Source organism: Asterias amurensis, chromosome 16, assembly GCF_032118995.1.
Source record: "Asterias amurensis chromosome 16, ASM3211899v1".
NCBI classification, from domain to species: Eukaryota; Metazoa; Echinodermata; class Asteroidea; order Forcipulatida; family Asteriidae; genus Asterias; species Asterias amurensis.
Genome location: NC_092663.1, coordinates 10726392 through 10739494, shown reverse-complemented (window position 1 = coordinate 10739494; position 13103 = coordinate 10726392). Strand labels below are relative to the sequence as shown.

Genomic DNA, 13103 nt, shown 5'->3' with positions numbered 1-13103 from the left:
AGAAAGCTTTTAAAGGAACACGTTGCCTTGAATCGGTCGAGTTGGTCTTTGAAAAGCGTGACTATTACTGCTTAGAAAACTTGCATCTGGTGCTTTAATACATAATAGGGAGACCGCCACAAATACAGACTAAGGTTTACCCTGATGCACTCTATACTCCGTGCCCTCCAGTAGTAACGTTTTAGAGACCACAGCGGCTGGAAAATGGCTTGTACAATATGACATAAGCTGCCGAAGGATCTGACCTACTTCCAATCAACCAAAAAGGTCAATGTAAAGGTCAATTATCTGAATTGATGTTTCCAATGTTACACTTCATGTTTCTCAAACAAAACCAGCCGTCGATTTCACAAAACTCTTCCTAACTTAGGATTAATCTTAGGACTTTAGGACGAGTTCAGTTCCGTATCCGAAGACATTGGGATGCATTGGACCCATCCTAAGTTAGGACGGGTTACTCGTCCTAACTCGAGATAAGACGAGTCCTACCTCTTTGTGAAATCGACAGCAGATTTATTAGATGTTAAATTTGCATTGGGTTAACGAATATTAATTTTTGTTTTTTTTACCCATATACACCGATGTGTGTAGCACTGTATACTCAGTACTTTCTCGAGTCCTGTGAAAAAATCACGGGCATTTTACTCGGTGGGATTCGAACCCACGACCTTTGCAATTCTAGAGCCGATTTATGTTTTGTATAATTATTTTGAGAAATTTTTACCCACATTTTTTCTCAAAAGAGGTCTGGGCGTACGGTGATGATCAAAGAGAAAGGAATAGTTGTTTAAAGTGATTGCACATGTATATGTTTGGTAATTGGAACCAACTGTTAGTTTCAATCCTATTTAGATATTACAGGCCTGCTTCGTTTTTGAAAAGGCAAGGGCACCAAGGCATATTCACCTTGGTAAAGGGCAACTTATGAGGAATTGTAAAGTTCTACTGGAGCATTTCAAGGGCACCAAGGCAATGACCATGCTGCCTCCGTGGAGTATCAGGCCTAATATTATACCATAAAACTAACCTATGGAAATTTTGTGGTTACATTTTGTACTCGCATGATTTACAAAAAGGTTAAAACTGGTGAACACTACTAATGCTTCATATATATCTATGAAAGCAAAATCATTTGTATAAAATGTTTATAAATAATTACTTTACTTTTATAGTGTCTCTTCGTCCCATGCAGAATACTGGAATTTTTCCAAGCATGAATGAGAAAACCTTAATTGAATTTCATTACATTTTGTAAAGATCATATCACATTATTTGAATAGACCTTCAATTTTGTTTCGTTATTTTCATACAATTTGAGTTGTCGCAAGATTTAAACACACGTGCATATCTTTGGGAAGATGAACTGATTATGATATGAGGTTGAACAACTATGGAAAGCCATAAATGCAAAGCAAAAAAAAATTGCCACAGTTTGGAACAATGTAACACAAACAATTTGTTGGAATTTGTTGGAAACAAAGCAACCAATTGTTGCGGATCATTTAGTTAATTGAAAGTTTGCATAACAAATTTAATTGGTTCGACCCTGCTAACACGATTGAATGTTTTGCTAACATTTGACCGTCCATGCCAACCAGCACGGTTTGTTTAACATCAGTAGAAAGTCTATAGAGATCTAATTACAGAAATAAAAAAAAGGTGAAAAGAAAAACCACATAGTCCCTATATAAGCTTTTAGAGGTAAAGGCTGTCTTGAAAATTCCTGGGATTGCTTATTTCTTAACGAGACCGATCTTCTTTCCGAATGACGCCATCATAACGCTGACGTGGGTCATGTCACACATGGGCTGGTTGCTTGTTTGCTTGCACTGACAGAGAAGAACGTACTTGGTCTTGTCCAATTTAATTGGGACAGGTTTGAATTCGGTTGGTTTGTGTGCTCCATCGCAGAACGGCTGATGGGGGTAAAAGAGAATATTCTGGTTGTAGTTCACCAATTAACTTTCATGGGAGTGTTAGACTTTGTTGCACCCCAACTATAGGATCAACCCATTTATGTTTGGCAGCCCAACTATACTTGGGCCCCCACCTAAACTAAATTGTGTTGAACCACTCGCCCTTGGTGGACTTAATTGGATTTAGAGCCCACTTCTTAAATTGGTCTAGCTACAACACTGCTGCGTACCTGGTTTATAGTGGGCCTGGGCCTATTCTAGGTTCCTAGACCCTGCTATTCCTATTGCGCTAGTTTATGAAAATACCGAAATGGCTCAATTCTAACAAAAGAGAGCGTTCCAAACTTGAACTCGATTCCCAAGGGCAGATGAGTGCGGTTTGTGTGGAGATAGCGCCCTCCATTGGTGGTGGTTGTTTGTGATTGTCCATGGTTCATAAAATATATAACAGAAAGGGCTTGAACCAATACTAGCCTGGGCCTAGTATTATAGTAGCTATAAGTTGGGTCCTTTGCCAACCTATAGTTGAGCCAATTCTATAAAGTTGGGCTGTAGGCCCTAAGGTGTTTGAATCTTCAAATTTAAAGGACCCCATCAACATAGTTTCTTTGCAGGAAATGAACATTCGCTCGTCCCCAGCGCCTTGCTTTAACCAAAGGCGCTGGGATGGGCAAAGGTATCATGCATGCACATTGGTTTAATAATGCGCAGTCCCATCATGCATCACACTCACACTGCACAATATTTCTATGCACTGCATACATGATACTTCCTGAACAAGAACCTGTGCAAGCGATTAGCCCATCCCAGCGGTCCTGGATAGACTGGCCGCTGGGGCCGAGCGAAGAAATGAATATAGCTTGCATGTAAAGTTCATAACATTTTCAAAGAAGGAACAGACAAGTTTGATGCTTGTGGTGTCAAGACATACCTGCTTCTTACTGAGACCACATTTACACCAGAAGTACTTCTTTCCACCTTCTAGCTTCACATATGTAGGTATTTTTTTACTGATGTACGTTCCCTTCGGACCTACTTCAAGATGACGTACCTTTAAAATAAAAAATATAATGAATATTACAAGTTTAGGTTGGGTTTTTCAGCATAATTTGGTTTGTGTGCACCCTTTCAGCTGTTGGGACAGCAAGCTTCATTTTAAGATCACACAGTTCTTGGAAAAAATGATGCAGAAGGCTGCCAAAAGTTTACCTATCATGTAGACCCCATAACTGGGGTGCCCACTGGTTTGTTTTTTATGGTCGTACTGCTGTACTCCTCTTTTAGAAATATTGAAGCCAAAATTTCAAAAAAAGGAATACAGTGCTCAGTTACTGTGTCCAGCAGTAACCTGAAACGATACTTAAAGGAGTCAATAGAGGCCTTCCTCCCTAATTAAAGCCAGTGGACACTATTGGTAATTACTCAAAATAATTATTAGCATAAAACCTCACTTGCTAACGAGTAATGGGGAGAGGTTGATAGTATAAATCTTTGTAAGAAACGGCTCCCTTCGAAGTGACGTACTTTTCGAGAAAGAAGTAATTTTCCACGAGTTTGATTTCGAGACCTCAAGTTTAGAATTTGAGGTCTCGAAATCAAGCATCTGAAACCACACAACTTTCATTGTTATCTCGCAACTCCGACCACCAATCAAGCTCAAATTTTCACAGGTTTTGTTTTTTTATGCATATGTTGAGATACACCAAGTGAGAAGACTGGTCTTTGACAAATACCAATAGTGTCCATTGTCTTTAATACCCTTTTGACTTGAAGTTTAAATTAAAGTTTTCCTGGTAAAATGTCACTTCCACTCATATATAGAGCCAAAGGTGCCCCAGAGCATTTAAAGTTAAACTGCCTCAAAGTTTTGTTGTAATACTACTTTCTTTGTGTGCGGGGAGGCACACATGTTGAAGTTGGTAATTATTCCATCTTACGGTCACCTCAACATGTGTGCCTCCGCACACAAAGTAGTATTACCACAAAACTTTAAGGCAGTTTTGAAGCCTGATAATATAACAGTTATAGAGCTCTTGTCTTGGAGCGTCTATTCTACAACTTTTTCAGATGAGAGCCCGTTTAAAATCAACAATTTTGCGCTGTCGCTTTGTGAAATTACTCCAACAACTCGGAAAAGTTTCCATATGGCGCCACCACTTTTTCATCGATATGAAATAATATAGTATCTAATTACCTCAATGAGATATCCCTTTTTGTAAAAATGAGTGAAAAAGTGGTGGCGCCATACGATGGAAAGTTATCCAAACATCTGCGGGTCATTCCATTTCCATATCAAAATCAACCAAATTTCTGAAAAGTTCCCAAGTGACCCTCTCAGATTGACACGAAACTTTGTCAAACTGTTCCACTATGGCCAAAATGAACACACCCACAAAATTGATTTTATTCCATATCGTCTCCGAGATACGGCCTCCTAAAATTGGCTAAAACCTCCCCTTTTTGGAGCTCCGCCCACCCTGACTGAGTTCAAGAAAACGCGTCGTCGTCTACTCTATGTCTAGCATGGAGGTAGAACTACCTCCATGGTATAAGTTGTCTTTTGAGAGCCGAACATTTTTGCAGGAAACAATTTGTATTCACCAAGTCGGTAAGTAATACGTACAGTTATGTTCCTGAAGTATGGCGAGACGACTCTCAACGGCACCAATCGCACTGTTTTCATTAAAATAGAAGACATTTTGAGGCTTGAACTACCACCGGTGTGTGTTGTTAAATCAGTCAGCAGCAGACGTCTATCAAAACAAACAGCAGGGCGCCCTCAAGAGAAAAATGTAGTAACTATTCATTTTAAAAACTGTGATTAAAAACATATTTTATATTGTTTTTTCATCTTGTTATTATACTGTAATTTCAATATGTAAAATATAACTCGGCAATTAATTTATTTATTTGAGCTTTTAACATAAATATAATTGTAAATATTTAGTATTTGTTTACTTGTTTTTTATATTTGTTTCATAAAAAGGTAGGTCAAAAAACTTTCCTTAGCAACAAAATAGCAACACACATGTTTAATGTTGGAACTTCTTGCTGCTTGTCTGGTGCAGGTTGTACGGTTACGGCGTCGTAAAAGGGTGTTTTTGAAGAATTTTAAAGATTTTCAAAGAAGAAAAAAATTATCAAGATGAGTTCGAGACAAGTATTGCAAGGTATGAGTCTGAATAACACCTTTTGAGATGTGTTTTTAGGACTATTTTGTCGATTTTGTTTTGTTGTGTTTTTTAAATAATTTTAATAATAATACTATAGCAAACCGCTTTTCTTCTTTCCCTTTTTTTTTGGGGGGGGGGGTACGGATAACTTTCCGTATGGCGCCACCACTTTTTCACTCATTTTTACAAAAAGGGATATATCAATCAGGTAAATTAGATACTATATTATTTTATTTCGAATGAAAAAGTGGTGGCGCCATACGGAAACTTTTCCGGGGGTACACAAAACAAGTTAACATGATTTAGTTATGACTTGCTTTATTCAATTCTATCTCAATGTCCTTTTAATGCTTCCATCCAGGGTTTGCAAACAATGTATATATACAGTATAGTCCCCTACCGCCTTATTAAATAATAAAAGTCAAAACACAAATTTGTTGGTAGGCCTACATTTTTTTTTAATTAGTAAAAATTACAATTTATTTCATTCATATCGAGTCTAATTCGACTATGCTTTTGACATAGTTCAGTGTTCACATCGTATTTTCTCGTAGTTTTTCTTACTTGTTAATCATAATCATCAATTATACATGTTACTTTTTTACTTGATTTAGTGTTTGAGCAATATCAGAAGGCCAGAACGACGTTCGTCCAGACAATAGCTGAGTTGGCGTCACGTTCACAGAACATAGAACTCCTCCAGAATGCTGGTAAGAATTAATCTTAGGATGACGTTAAGTTTGTTTATTATCAGTGTTCAATTTGCGCAAATTTTTGTGGAAACTATAGCATAAACATTTGCTTAAGCGTAAGAAAAATTGGCGACCAGCTTGCACGTTTCGCTGTAGATTTGCATTGGTGCATCATTCTCATTCATACAGTAAGCACTGGAAGGTAAGCATGCTTTTTTTTGTGCCACAGTTGATTTGCTTGAAGAATCATCCACTACCCCATAAAAAAAGAATAAATCCAATCCAATCTGATCTCTATTCCAGGTGTGATGTCACTGTTGCGCCCTCTCTTGTTGGATGTGGTGCCAACTATCCAGCAGACAGCTGCTCTGGCGCTAGGTCGCCTCGCCAATTACAACGAAGACCTTGCTGAGGCTGTCGTTAAAGGGGACATCCTACCGCAACTTGTGTACTCCCTTGCAGAACAAAATGTAAGTTTTTTTTCAGTAGTTTCAAAATCAATCAAACTCTTTCGGTCAGGGCCCAATTTGTAAAAAAGTGCTTGTTACTGGTATTACGCTTTTGTTTGCTTATCCTGAAAATCACGTGGAGAATTTGGTTGGTGATCCTGTTTTTATCAAGGCAAACATTTCATGCTAAGGAAATTGTTGTGTTTAGCAGCTCTATAAAATTGGGCCCAGGTTGCTGTAGTGGTGTCTTGTTCGTCTTTGCCTTTGGGACATTGGTTCGAATCCCACAGGGGACATTTTGTGGATTGGGTTTCCAGTCCCTACTTGAATTGACTGCATGGGTTTTCTTCGAATAATTTTCATGGGTTATCCTCCCACTTCTAAAACTGAAATTTCCCTCCTTGTCTTCTCTCTTCACGTTTGGCTCTAATAAAAGTGTTGAGAATATAATATCCAAATCTCAATCTAAGGGTTTGGTGTGGTCGTAATATGCGAACAAATAATTTATCAATAAAAAGATAAACAAATAAAATTTTATGATTGTTTTTCCCGACAGCGTTTCTACAAGAAAGCAGCCGCTTTTGTGCTTCGCGCTGTGGCCAAGCACTCACCCGAACTGGCCCAGTCTGTGGTTGACTGTGGCGCGCTAGATGCCCTTGTCATCTGCCTGGAAGAGTTTGATCCCAGTGTAAAGGAATCCGCTGCCTGGGCCTTGGGATATATAGCAAGACACAATGCAGGTGAGGAGACTGTTCATGGCTATTCCTTTCTAAAGTAAAGTGTAGACTTCATGGTATGAAGATAACGCTCTGTGAGATTGATGCGGGCGCTGTCAAAATTTGTCCACATTCAAGTGTTATAATATTGCCCTGCCTTTCACCTCTATGGACCGTAATTTGAATCCCACCATGGACCTTTAGACTTGCATGCTGGTTGTGTATTTTTATGATAACACATGGTGTTCCTTATTTAGTTTTTTACCGTTTTTTTTACTGTGGCCTCTGTGCATTTCAGCCTGCGGGCTGCAAATGGTGTGAATCAACCGGTAATAATAATAACAAAATCAACTTCCATGAAAATGGAGGAGTCTGAAGCTTCATTTTTCTGCCGGAAACAAAAATGACACGGGTCTAAGTAATTAAGGGCAAAGATTCATCAAGCAGTTTGCTGAACATTCTATTATCACATCACCAAGTGGTTTTTGTTCTGCTCTATAGCGCCACAAAACATTAACATCCATTGTTTGTACTCTCCTGCAGAGCTTGCCCAGTCAGTGGTCGATGCCGGAGCTGTGCCCCTCCTAGTCCTCGGCATCCAAGAGCCTGAACTCTGCCTGAAGCGCATCGCAGCATCAGCCTTGAGTGATATCTGTAAACACTCGCCCGAGCTGGCCCAGACCGTTGTGGATGCGGGCGCCATCGCTCACCTCGCTCAGATGATTCTCAATCCTGATCAGAAACTCAAGGTGAGGTTTCTCGGCCGTTGTCTTTTCTTCCCATTCAAAAAAGGCCCAGTGAATAGGGGTTGCAATGTTTGAGAGCCAAAAGCGTCACTTTATGGTGGATTTGAGCACTATAAAAGAAGGCACTATTAAATGCTGCTCTTGAATGTTTTAGGTTTACGGGAAAGCCAATGCAGGGATATTGCTGATTTGGGCTGTCCACTCAAATCAACTTTCATCAAGGGCATGTTGCCACCTAATCCTGGGGGTTAAAGCCATTATACACTTTCGGTACAGAAAAAAAAAAAAAGTTCACAGATTTACAAATAATTTACAGGGTTTACAGAAGGTAATGGTGAAAGACTTCTCTTGAAATATTGTTCCATGAAATGCTTTACTTTTTGAGAAAACATTAAAACAATATAAATTCTCGTTAGCGAGAATTACGGATTTATTTTGAACACATGTCATAACACGGCAAAACGTGCGGAAACAAGAATGGGTTTTCCGTTATTTACCCCAATTGCCAATACAGTCTGTAAAGGAACCTAGCTGGTAGAGCAGAATGCACTAGCTTCACAACTTTTTTTGAAGCAATTATGGTTAAGTGCCTTGCTCAAGGGCACAATTAGTGTTATTACTTGGACTAGAACCCCACTCTGCTGCTGACAACACCAGAGGGTCCTGTGAGCTAGACCCCTCGACCACAACACACCACAGTTGTGGTATTTTACCCATCTATTTGTGTCTTTTTTATTTGAAATTTCAGCGTCAAGTCTTCTCAGCCCTGAGCCAGATCTCCAAGCATTCCGTTGACTTGGCTGAAATGGTCGTCGAGGCCGAAATCTTCCCAGCCGTCCTGACCTGCCTTAAAGACACGGACGAGTACGTCCGTAAGAACGTGGCCACGTTGATCCGCGAGATCGCCAAGCACACCCCTGAGCTCGCCCAGCTGATTGTGAATGCCGGTGGCGTGGCGGCCGTTGTGGACTACGTCGGAGAGTCGGAGGGTAACGTCAGACTACCCGGAGTGATGATGTTGGGCTACGTAGCTGCGCACTCTGAGAACCTAGCCATGGCTGTCATTGTATCCAAGGTACAGTAAACATAATTCTGGACACCTAAAAGTTAGATTAAAAGTGGTTCAACATAAAGTGAAAATCCTTGAGTAGGATTTAAAATTGTGCATGGAAGGAAAAATACGAACTTGTTCTTTTTATTTGGACACAAACACCTATTTAGGAGCTATGGTTCTTGCACTGACTGCCCGACCCAACCTCTCTCACCGCCCCAGCACACTTTGCTCACCAATTTTTCATTGATCTTGTATTAGCATGTCTTACTGTATGCAGTTTAGGATGTATTCATTCATTTGTGTAAAAAATTGTATTCATTAGAAATAGTATTGCACCAAAATACGTGCCTTTTGTCACATACTAAGCGTCCTGTAAGCTCTCAAAAGTTTTTAACAAGCATGTTAAGCACCATGAGAGACACTGAGTGATAAGTTTTAGTTTTAGCCTTTTATAAGAAGCCACTATTTTTATTATTAATATTAAAAGCACCAATTAATCTCTATTATAATTATTATTGTTATTTTCAGGGAGTGACACAGTTGGCCATAACCCTGGCCGAGGAGCCCCAAGATCACATTCAGGCTGCCGCTGCATGGGCCCTGGGTCAGATTGGCAGACATACCCCTGAGCATGCCAAGGCTGTGGCTGCTGCTAATGTCCTGCCTAAACTTCTACAGTGCTACCTTCGAGCTGATGCCTCTGAAGATCTGCAGACCAAGGTAACGCATAATTTGCCTCTTGAAAAATTAAAATGTTGTATTTATCTGCTTACAGAGCAGCCTGTAGCTACTATAATTTGAAAGTAGGGCCCAATTTCATGGCTCTGCTTAACGTAAGCAAAGAAATGGCGCTTATTGAAGCAGAAATTTCTGCGCATAAGCATATTTCACGAGTTGGAAGGTAATTTGTCATTGTACATATGTGCATAGTCCATGTAGCTTGGATTTCTGGCACGTGCTGATGGAAACATTCTTTTAAGCGTAGGCTTTTGAGATGCTCCCTTAAAAACAACAGATTCTCAAAATTGTTTATTTTGTTTTCTTGGACAGGCAAAGAAGGCTCTGAAGAACATCCTCCAGAAATGTGTGCATCTTCCCGCCCTGGAGCCCCTCCTGCATGACGCCCCGGCCAACATCCTCAAGCATGTCGTTGGTCAGTTCAGCAAGGTGCTGCCCCACGACGCTGCTGCCAGGCGTCTCTTTGTCACCAGCGGAGGCCTGAAGAAGGTTCAAGAGATCAAAGCCGAGCCTGGAAGCGCTCTTCATGAGTACATCAACACCATTAACAACTGCTTCCCAGAGGAGATTGTCAGGTTAGCTTCAAGTCATTTATTTTGCATCCCCTTAAAGGCATGGACACTATTTGTAATTACTCAAAATAATTGTTTACATAAAAAACTTACTTTGTATTGAGCAATGTAGAGCTGTTGATAGTATAAAACAATGTGAGACACAGCTCCCTCATAAAGTTTTTGAGAAGGAGGTAATTTCTTACTCTATTATTAAAATAATTTGTTTTTGCATCTACAAGCACACTCATTTTGTGAAGATGCAGTGACCTTTAAAGGCACTGGAATCTTGTAATTATCAAAGACCAGTTTTCTCAGAATCCCAACATTTGCATAAATAACGGGTCTGTGAAAATTTAAGCTCAATTGGTCATTAAGATTTCAGAAAACAATGAAAGAAAAAACACCCCTGTTGCACAAATTTGTTTGCTTTTTGTTCAGGCCTGAATTCTTTCTCAGATTCAAATATTTTAGTGAGAAATTACCTCTTTCTCAAAAACGATGTTACTTTGCTCGTTAACAAGTAAGTTTTTAGGCTAATATACATTTTGAGTAATTACCAAAGGTTTCCATTGCCTTTAAGGTGATTCCTATGTTGCCCCTTCTCCAGTTGTACATGTATCATTAACTTGGGCGTGATCCCTGGAGATAAGGAGATCGCCAAGATATGGTTAGCTAGCTAAGTTCAAGTGCCGCTCTAGTCAGTTTGGGGGATTCGAACACACAACCTATGAATTGCTAGAGCAGGGCCCAATTTCATATAGCTGCTAAGCACAAAAATTTGCTTAGCATGAAATTTCTTCCTTGAAAGAAACATGATTACCAACCAAATTTCAACGTGATTTTCAGGATAAGCAAACAACAGCTGAATACCAGTAACAAGGAATATGCAACAAAATGAAATTTGGTTGGTAATCCTGTTTTTACCAAGGAAGAAATTTCATGCTTAGCAGCTCTATGAAATTGAGCCCAGATGTCTTATCACTTGACCACCTAGCTAGCCTGGTGGATAGAAGCAATTCAAACCCTTGTCAGAAATAATTTTGAAAATGTTTTCTTTTTTGGTCTTTTCTTTTCCAGATACTACTCCCCTGGTTACTCGGATGCTCTACTTGAAAGAGTTGAACAGTACCAGCCAGTGGCTTAAACACACCCCTCCATCATCGCTATCTGCAGATAAACTCAACGCCCATCCAGTACAATCCAAGTTTTTATTGATTGTGTAATGAGTGTATTTATAGAGTTCAAACTTACCCTCCTCAATATAAAAATTAAGTATTCCGTCCCTTCAGAAGTATTGTTGAACTTGTTGTATTGGCAGTTTACTTGGAATGTGTTTATGAATGGTGAAGACAATATATATTAACTGGGTTTTCTTTTGTGCTTTCACATCATGATTTATTTATTACATGGAGGTAATTTCATTAGTTAACCCTCCTACTCTTGGTACAATTTTTCAGCGAGATCACTAGCCAGTTTAAATTATTCAGTTGTGCAATGGTAAACAGTGTACGGTTACACAATGTGCACAGAGATGACGGTGTACATGTAGATGCATTTACCACATAACACCAAATTGCAGGCTGGCATAGTGCTTCTATAATTCAAAACCACATGAATGATATTGATTGGTCACATCAGTAGGAGGGTTGATAGTATTTATGTTCTTTGACGCATGGAAAGCTCACCTTTGACCCCTCACTACAGGTAGCTCCAAACCATTGGGTTCGTAGATGACAGTCTCTAAATGATCACTAATATTATTATCATTGACCCTTTGGAACAACTTTTTTTTAAGTATAATTGCAATGTGAATTATAACGCCAAGTCACCTAAAATGTGCACTTCAATTTAGGATGTTGACTAAAGATATTACCAAGAATATTACAATGATGACATCTGGTGTACGAAAGGGGCCAGAAGATGCCACTTGTTGGCAAGACGTCTTTAGAGATCATGTGAAGATGCACAAATGTGTGTCAAAGCCAACCTCATCACCAAAAGATGCACCATCGTCCTACCTACTAAGGTTTCCATGCCAATGTGTGATTAGTACTGTTTGAAGGCTCTGGTTGAATTATCTTTAGCCACATAGGAGGTCATTTTTGTGACATTCATGGGAAATGTGTCGGAGCACCCCTAAGCTTTCCACTATAATATTCACCTGATGTTATTAAACAATTATTTTTTTGTGAGGCAACAACTGTTTATATCATGTGGTACCATGGCAGCATGTCTTGTGTTTACATTTATATGTGATAAGAGTGTACATATATTGACTGTTTAATTTCTGCATTCATTGTGCATTCATAAATATTGCATTTGATTTGTTCAATTTTCGTTTATAGTGAAAGACATTGACAAACAAATTGATTGCACAATTTCAATTGTGTTCTAAATCTTGATTATTAGTTTTTTTGAGAATTGTATTATAGAATTTCTAAAAGTTGTTGCTTTTTTTTTGTAAATAACTATATAGTTTGTGTTAATCTTTGCACTGATGTAGTGTATTCTATGTATAACAAAACCCTTAATAACAGTCTAATATAAGCAAATGATCAGATTCAAATCTCACCTGTTAAATATTTGTACACATATTGCTTGCGAGAAATTTTGATAATTTAACACAGATTTGGACAGAAGACCCACTCGGATTGTTAATCCGTGTACAAATGTCAACAAATTATCATTTCAGGGTTTTTGTATTTGTATTTTATTACTACATGTTTCATAAAATAAACTTCATCTGAAACGAAAACGAGTTTGCCGTGTTGTTATTGTATCTTGTTATTTTACCCCCCCCCCCCCCCCCCCTAAGGTGCCATTTGCCTTCTTGGATAACCGTCCCCATTTCTGTATGCAGCTAGTTCTGATCCCCCCATCCTCATTTTTGTTAGTTGTTTATGGAACACAAGTCATTTTTATAGTCTTAGATCATTTGCAATTAAGTACAATTGAGTTTACTAATTACCGATACCCCATTAAGAAATATCCGTATTTTTACGGACTTCGCAAAGTGAATTATTCCGTAATTTGTTGCCGTTAAATATTAAATATTCTAAACAGCG

At 38.9% G+C, this 13103-nt stretch overlaps 2 protein-coding genes across 2 annotated transcripts; one reads left to right on the top strand and one right to left on the bottom strand.

Annotated features, from left to right (window-relative positions):
• Nucleotides 1–1723: 1723 nt before the first annotated feature.
• LOC139948650 (uncharacterized) lies at nt 1724–4662 on the bottom strand. The gene is made up of 3 exons (XM_071946862.1): nt 4540–4662; nt 2848–2967; nt 1724–1916 (listed from the first exon to the last, which is right to left on the bottom strand). Exons 1-3 carry the CDS (start codon nt 4612–4614, stop codon nt 1734–1736), a joined length of 378 nt encoding a protein of 125 aa, XP_071802963.1. The 5' UTR covers nt 4615–4662; the 3' UTR covers nt 1724–1733.
• A 265-nt stretch (nt 4663–4927) lies between these two features.
• On the top strand, nt 4928–12793 carry LOC139948649 (sperm-associated antigen 6). The gene is made up of 9 exons (XM_071946861.1): nt 4928–5086; nt 5704–5799; nt 6085–6251; nt 6787–6970; nt 7490–7695; nt 8441–8767; nt 9275–9466; nt 9797–10059; nt 11116–12793. Exons 1-9 carry the CDS (start codon nt 5062–5064, stop codon nt 11180–11182), a joined length of 1527 nt encoding a protein of 508 aa, XP_071802962.1. The 5' UTR covers nt 4928–5061; the 3' UTR covers nt 11183–12793.
• The last annotated feature ends 310 nt before the right edge of the window (nt 12794–13103 follow it).

What these genes read in the sequence shown, in the direction of transcription:
- LOC139948649 (XM_071946861.1), top strand. Translation starts at nt 5,062, where the DNA reads ATGAGTTCGAGACAAGTATTGCAAG. An exon ending in TATAGCAAGACACAATGCAG is followed by an intron (nt 6,971 to 7,489) that starts GTGAGGAGACTG and finishes ACTCTCCTGCAG; the next exon opens with AGCTTGCCCAGTCAGTGGTC. An exon ending in TGGCTGTCATTGTATCCAAG is followed by an intron (nt 8,768 to 9,274) that starts GTACAGTAAACA and finishes TGTTATTTTCAG; the next exon opens with GGAGTGACACAGTTGGCCAT.
- LOC139948650 (XM_071946862.1), bottom strand. Translation starts at nt 4,614, where the DNA reads ATGTCTTCTATTTTAATGAAAACAGTGCGATTGGTGCCGTTGAGAGTC. An exon ending in CATACTTCAGGAACATAACT is followed by an intron (nt 2,968 to 4,539) that starts GTACGTATTACT and finishes TTTATTTTAAAG; the next exon opens with GTACGTCATCTTGAAGTAGG. An exon ending in GTGGTCTCAGTAAGAAGCAG is followed by an intron (nt 1,917 to 2,847) that starts GTATGTCTTGAC and finishes TACCCCCATCAG; the next exon opens with CCGTTCTGCGATGGAGCACA.